We start from the raw sequence: 7340 nt of genomic DNA on the forward strand, positions 1-7340 counted from the left end.
CAGAGCCTGAACTATCTCCTGACCCGGATGACTCTAGATTTGAGTTTCACTTTTGGTTGGACCAGCATTAAGTTGAAATCAAATTTAACCCTCAGGAAAAGTATTGGTGGCCCCAAAACACTGAGTGGAAGCACTCCTGTCCTGAATAAAATCCCTCCTTCTTCTGCCTGTCTCAGGTGGCATCTTGAACTTGTGCCTCTGTCCCCAGCATCTCAGTGTTTAAAGGACTGAAAATGAAAACACAGTCCACATGTTTTAAGGTGGAAAGTCGGTTTATTTCTTTACTTCAACATTTCAGGCTGACTTTAGCTCAAGATGGCCTAGTCGTCATCATTGTCGTTAACCTTGTTTCTCGCAGTACTCTGTAACAAAAAGGAGAGCAGGATTTAGTTCTATCTGAAATCACACATCATAATGATATCATCTGATCAGACAGGTTTGAGTGTTATTCACCACTGGCGGGTCCAGGACGGTCGGGTTCTCCTGTGAAACCCAGACATCTTGCCTGCTTCATGGCATGCAAAAAGTCTGAGTGCTTGATGCTGTTTCCTTTGGCTGGAAAGAGAAATATTATGACATTAACATGATGTTCTAGTCTGGATATCATAGAGGCTATTTTCTCCCTGACTTGTTGAACTCATCATGTAGAACGCCCGATAGTGTTTGACCTGTGAAATGGTTTGAGGGTCCGGATTGTCCATACTGTTGACTATGATGTCGTTGTTTCTGGCGTTAATAAGGTAGAGCAGACAGTCTTCACAGGTTGGCAGAGACTGGTATGTGCAGGTGAAGTTGGACTCTGAAGAGAGACACAAATAAAAAATCCTTACAATCTGAAATAAGATATCTCCTGGTCAACTTTCCAGCGAGTTTTCCAGCCTGAATGTACTCCAGTGTTACAGAGATCTGACCCTGGCTCAGAGCAGAAAGGTCTGAGCAGACATTCAGATTGATCTACGCTCATGTTCATGTTCTGAAAAATGAACTGATTTAAATCTGCTTACACATAACACCAGCTCCCATTGGTTGTTGATGGCGGTTGCATCACAGCAAACACAATTTGCACAAGACCAGACTAAAAACGCACGTGTCGTGAACACCAGGACTGAAGAATGACTCCTTAAAACCGCTGTTCTTATGACCAGCTTACAGTTTTAGCACCACTCTAGTGGTTTTACTCCCACTTTGGAATTTTGTCTGCAACTTTGAAATTGCACCAAAAGTGGTTTGGTGTAAGGTGTATGACGGAACAGCCTGCCATTGGTTGTCATAGCCCATGTGCTCTGTGGACTCAAGATGGTGGCTAATGCTAGGCTAGCAAAGAAATGATCTAAAATGGATTAATGGGAATTACTGGTGTGGATTTAATTTTCAAATACCCTGGAAAGTCACCAAATTTCCAAACTCACTAGAAAAGCTACAATAAGAGCCATGAAGGCAAGAAAAGCTTCATTAGAAAAAAGACCAGAGCAGAGACCAAATGATAACCGTGATACAAATTCCCCATGGTTATAATACCGTTCTTATTTTAATAATCATGGTAACTGTTAGCGCTAACCACGCTTAACTATCAGGGTAAATAAAGTCCTGGCGGCATGGTACAAAGGTTTATTTACTGAGGTGAAGGGGGAAAAACGTTCATGGGTTAAATGAAGAGATGTGTCTCCTCTCTCACTTGGAGGAACTCTGATTCTATGACTAAGAGAAGGAACACTGACAAGCTCCGGTATTCTAGCCATCAGGTGACTTACTGTCCATTACGGCGGAGTTGGAATGAAAAGTCATGGGGAAAGTTCCGTACTTGCAGTATGTAGTACTGGAAAATAGAAAAGAGAAAATTAGAGTTTAGATATTTCATACAAAAAGATCACAAGAGTTCAACGTAACATTGGTGTTGGTGATACTCACTGCTTGATCCCAATTAGCTGTTGATATTCTGGTTGTGAATCAGATCCAGTTTTGACGTACTCAATCCACTGGGTCTGGGTGGTCTTGAACAATACTTGATGTGGTTTACTATCAATGAAGCCCAAAACGAAGTTCCACCTTCCCAGTTGCTGCAGAAGAACATCAAGTTAGTGAAGTAGAAAGAAGCAAATGCAGGCAGTTAATGCAAGCAGGGCTGAGCTGGACTACTACTTCATTGGCACTATTCTAGGTGGCGTGCTTCTAACACATTAGCCCTTTTTGCTCCCTTTTTCCATGCCAGACCAACTCTTGGAAATTTGCAGCACATCTTAAAACCATCTATGGATTATCTACACCTGATACTGGACAAGGGGGTACACCCTAGACTGGTCAGTCAGGCTAACAAGCTGTGCTGTATGGGTCTGTCAGAACAGTCAGTCTGCTGGTTTGACAACTATTCACCAAACCGAATGCAGCGTGTGCACAGATTTACCTCTAAATGTCTTGAATTTAAAATGGAGCGCCTCAGGGCTCAGTGTTGCTGCTAATGTTCATTTCTATGCAGATGACGCTGTCATTTACTGCTCTGCTCCTATGCTGCATCTCTGTCGCTTACAGGAAGATGTTGATACCGTACAGGACTTTGAGTGAGTTGAAATTGGTTCTGAATCCTGACAAAACCAAACTCCTGATGTTTTTAAACCAGCCTTCTGTTACTGCGTCTGAGGATGATCAGACTGAGTCTTTATTGTCTTATACCTGCCTACATATACTTGAGTGAAAGTGCTGGGAGCTACAGTCTATTGACTGTATTCTATTTATTTATTCTATTTTGTTCTACTCTATTCTATTTTATTCTATTGTATTGTATTCTATTTTATTTTATTCTATTTTATTCTATTCTAGTCTATTCTATTTATTTCTATTATATTCTTTTATTCTATTTTGTTCTACTCTATTCTATTTTATTTTATTGTATTGTATTTTATTTTATTCTTTTCTATTCAATTTCTTTCTATTCTATTCTATTCTGTTATTTTGTTCTACTCTATTCTATTCTATTCTATTCTATTCTACTCTAATCTAGTCTAGTCTAGTCTTTTCTATTGTATTCTAGTGGTCTGAGTAGCATTCTTGGTTTTTTAACATTGATCTTTTTGTTCTTCACTGAAGCTAACGTTGAACAGAGAGGCTAAAGCTAACCTACAGACCAAGGTGAGATGCAGAGGAGCCTTACCGGTTCAAAAGTGGACAGAGGGGTGACCAGAGCTCTGCATTCTTCAACACTGGTAGCAGAGCTGCTCAGGAAGGAGCCAAGGATCAGGAAAAGAGCGCTGAAGGCCAGATTCATGATGCTGCAGTGGCTTAGCTTCAGATTCTGACAGGGAGAAAACAGCAGACAGGTAGCTTTTCTCTCTCAAAGCTGAATGTCTGCTCCTCACAGAGCCACTGGGCTTTTATAGAAGTGAGGGGGCTTATACAATCCCAAGTGTTGTCACGTTCTCTATTTACCCAAGCACTTCTTTGGATCATGTGTCATGCAGGGCAGACACAGGCTTGCTAAGATGATTTTTCAGAATTGATCTGACCTTATTTCAGTTCAAATTCTTGGCCTGAATCCAACTGGGGCCATTGAACATATCAGCTATTCCCTCCATACCCAGGAGATTGAATTAAGATTTGGTTAGCCATTAAGAGGCTACATTTTGCTACATTTTTTTTTACTGGTTGCACTTTTTTCTAGTGGTTACGTAGCACTGTTATAGTAAGAAGTTTAACTATCTGGTTATTTCCTAAGAATAAGGAGGCAGTTTGCTAGCAATAGGTTGGCATTTTACAATGTATTAACTTGGAGATTTGATAATATCAGGGCTGTCAAAAGATTACTTTTTAATCTGAAATTAATCCCATTCATAAGGGTTTTATCATGATTTTAGGCAGTTTGAGTGAACCTAATTTTAACAACCTCAGAGGAGACTTAATTGGTGACTCTGAATTGTCCATAAGTGTGAGGGTGCCTGGTTTTCTGTCTCTATATGTCAGCCCTGTGATTGACTGGCAACCTCGCCTCTCGCCCAATGACAGCTGGGTTAGGCTCCAGCACAACCGTGACCCCCAAAGAAATTTTTAGAAAAATAAACAAGTATTTTTTTTAAGCTATTGGCATGTGTAACTCATTGCTTTTGTTTAACATGAAGAGCTGGTGATAATTTGGTGCTCTAGGCTAAAATCCATTCTGCCTCCATGCATTAGCTTTATAGCAAATGGGCTTAAAGAGAGCAGAGATTAGATCGCTCTTTGACCTCAGACAAACTAGTCATTACCTTCTGATTCACTGCCTCAGGATTTTATTATTCATTCTCCATTTTCTTCTTCTAAAAAACATTTTTCTCTCTTTTGTCAACACCTCCATGTCTATGGGATCTGACATGATCCTGTCAGCCCAGAGGAGGGTAAGCTGGGTTAGCTGAGTTGCACCTTAACCTTGTCTCTCCTGTGGTTAAAAGGACATCTTAGGTTTTGGTTTCAAGGATGTTTTGAGGACACTGTTTGGTTTGTACAACCAATATTTGCAGATTTGTTGAATTACCCTTGGTTGCCCACACACACAGAGAAATACTCAAAGTGCGCACACAAGTAACTGCAGGACAGTGTTCAATGTGAAGTAAGGTCATTTTTAGATGTCCTTAAAAATATTCATCTGGAACTAATTTAAAAGAGTCAGGGACAATTCAGTTATGTGTAATAGTTACATAAAGTTGGATGAAAACACCTTTTTCAGCCTTCCATTGTGTTAAATGGGCTAAATCCCAAACTCACACTCATGGACTCACTGACTTCAGGTAAGTACGACTGCTTCTTCAGTTTCTTCAAGGATGGTGAAGCATGGCTGCAGGTTTAGCTCAGGTGGTAGGGCAGGCACCTGCAGAAGGAGGCCGGGGTCTATGGAAGGAGATTTGTGTCAAAAAGATTCAAACAAAACTTTTTCAGTATCAAACAAAAATTAGCATTTGAGAACAAAAAAATGTTATCCAAGCAAAAAAATCTTCACATCAAGAGAACAAATTTGAAATAGCAATCAAATTATTAGTCTCTGAATTTTGAACATCTATGTTTTTGTTGACAGTTCCTGTTTTTCTCTCTCAGTGTTCAGACTTTTGCTATCACTTCTCAGTTTAGGGTTTGCGCTGCCTGATTCTTTGTTTGCGTTTCTTGAGTTTTTGCTCTCAGTTCTGACACAAATGTCACGTGTGGGCGGGCTTTTCTGGGTCGTATCCCTATTGGCCAGCGAGTTTTTGAGTGACGGCTCAGTCACTCCAGATGCTCCGGAAGTTGTTGTTCAGCTCACGTCTGGGAAATTTAAGGAACCCAGCGGACTATCGCTTTGCATCAGTTTGACTGAATCATTGACGCTTTATTAAATCAAACTATTGATTAAACAGGTTTATTTGTCAGTGCAGTAGTAGATGTTGTGATGTTTCGTACACATACATGTTTTAGCTATTTTTCCAGCCACTTCAGATGTGGTCTTCATACGTAACTACTACATCATTAGCTTGTCCATTAGCTCAGTGGTAATACAGATGTCTATCACTCACTAGACCGGGGTTGGCGTCCCCAATATTTAATAATTATTGATCTCTGTATGTTTTTTTTTTTGTTTTTTTTTTATGATTTTCTGGAACAAAACACTGCTAAATAACTAGTGAATTCTGAACAGTCTGTACTTTAGTTAACAGTCTGAGCACCTTTACCGGGGAGATGACCAGGTGTGTGTACTGGGCACATGAGCGACAGATTAGACCGCAGTCACACTAGGCAGTCTGTGCTCGTACTGTGTTAAGGCCATTTGACCCACCTCCCCTCCCCCCCCCTCTCCCCCCCTTGGCCTGCACTCACACTGTCAAACGCATCCAGACCTGAGCACGGATACGTCACGTCATCACAGAATATATATCCTAATATTACCTACACTGTAAAATCCAATTAGTTAGCCTTACTTTAAAAAATTATGCCTTGAAAAAACCAAGTAACTTTAAAGAGGGGGTATTATACTTTTCAGATTTTTAAAACATAAATATAAAGTCACAATGTTAGGTGTTCATACTCGACATATGCAAAGTTTCAAACCGCAAGATAAACATATGTGGCAGAAATCTTGGAATTAGCGTGTAAACTGATGAAAACGGTTCATTGAAAATCTCTCCGAGATTCTCCCGAGACGAGATTTCGATGGAGCGAACTGATGAGGTCATCGTAATACTATGTCCTGACTGGTTCGTTGTTCATCCATGCTGCCAGCAAAGCGGAACAGACCGCCCCCACAAGGCCTCAGCCATTTAGGCGTTTCAGTCGGACCGGTTCATTCAAAGTTTTCAACTACTAGCATAACAACATTAGCCACATTGGAGGGGGCGGGCACGAAACATTGAGTCCTGCCGCCGGCCAGCCTCCAGAAAATTGGCCAATCGCAGGAAAGCAGGTCCGTGGGGGGAGTGTTAAAGAGACAGCAGCGAAAACGAAGCGTTTCAGACGGAGGTTAAAATAAGGGCTTTTCAGGACGCCAGTGTGAGAAACATGAGGAGTTTTTTGAGCTGTAAACCATGTGAAGCTACTACGTGGGTGTCAGAGAGATGGTGTAAAGCCTTGATAAAAGGCAGAATACCTCCACTTTAACTTTATGACCCTAGTAGAGTTAAATAGAGATTGTTGCGTTGTACTTAAAAAGGTTTTCTAAGTAAAGAACAATTGCACTTCAATTCAAATAACTTAAAATCCTGTGTGTGGAGTACTTATGTAAGGAAGTTATTGGTGCTCAAGGTTTAGTACAGACTACTAGGAATTGCCATTTCAAGCAATAGTTTTAAGTGCTACAAACTCTGTTTGTATTCCAAATAGCTCATTTATTTAATTTCAGATTACTCAAAAGAAATTTACAGCAACTTAGGATTTCTCCGTTGTTTGTACTAGGAACAGCAATCAGATTTACTTGGTAAAACCATGCAAACTCAAGTGCTACTAACATTCATTATGCATCAGACAGACATTACCTTTATCTGTTTGCTACCTTTGAACCTGCGGCATTCAATTGAGGCATCAAAACTCATGTTAAGTAGAAAATTCTGTAAAATATTCACAGATGTCTGTAAATCTGAGTAAATGACAGGCTTTGCTCATTGTGCTAACCAACTACTGACGTCAGGGAGAGATTTATAAATTACTAGAGGTAACTATGTACTAATCCCAGCGCAGATAAACAGCGAGACAAACAATGAAATGCAAAGTCTTCCTCACAAATTATAGTAATGACTACTTACAAAGCAGGTCAGGGAAACGCTGCTGGGGTAATCTCCGAGGAGAACAGGCAGGCCCTGGAGAACAAGGGTGCACATTCAGGGCTGCACAGTGCGACAAATATGTCGCAAATGCTA

General features: G+C 40.5%; 1 protein-coding gene across 1 annotated transcript; it reads right to left on the reverse strand.

Annotated features, from left to right (window-relative positions):
* Positions 1–339: 339 nt before the first annotated feature.
* LOC121512187 lies at positions 340–5181 on the reverse strand. The gene is made up of 7 exons (XM_041791339.1): positions 4729–5181; positions 3146–3286; positions 1909–2057; positions 1752–1816; positions 638–799; positions 454–555; positions 340–362 (listed from the first exon to the last, which is right to left on the reverse strand). Exons 1-7 carry the CDS (start codon positions 4732–4734, stop codon positions 340–342), a joined length of 648 nt encoding a protein of 215 aa, XP_041647273.1. The 5' UTR covers positions 4735–5181.
* Positions 5182–7340: the final 2159 nt, after the last annotated feature.

The sequence above is a fragment of the Cheilinus undulatus genome, linkage group 7 (genome assembly GCF_018320785.1).
Source record: "Cheilinus undulatus linkage group 7, ASM1832078v1, whole genome shotgun sequence".
In the NCBI taxonomy this organism is placed as follows: domain Eukaryota; kingdom Metazoa; phylum Chordata; class Actinopteri; order Labriformes; family Labridae; genus Cheilinus; species Cheilinus undulatus.

Bases quoted from the DNA above. Each gene is read 5' to 3' on its own strand.
- LOC121512187 (XM_041791339.1), bottom strand. The intron at 556-637 runs GTTCAACAAGTC...TTCTCTTTCCAG, and splicing joins TCGGGCGTTCTACATGATGA to CCAAAGGAAACAGCATCAAG. The intron at 363-453 runs GTGAATAACACT...TTTTTGTTACAG, and splicing joins CCGTCCTGGACCCGCCAGTG to AGTACTGCGAGAAACAAGGT.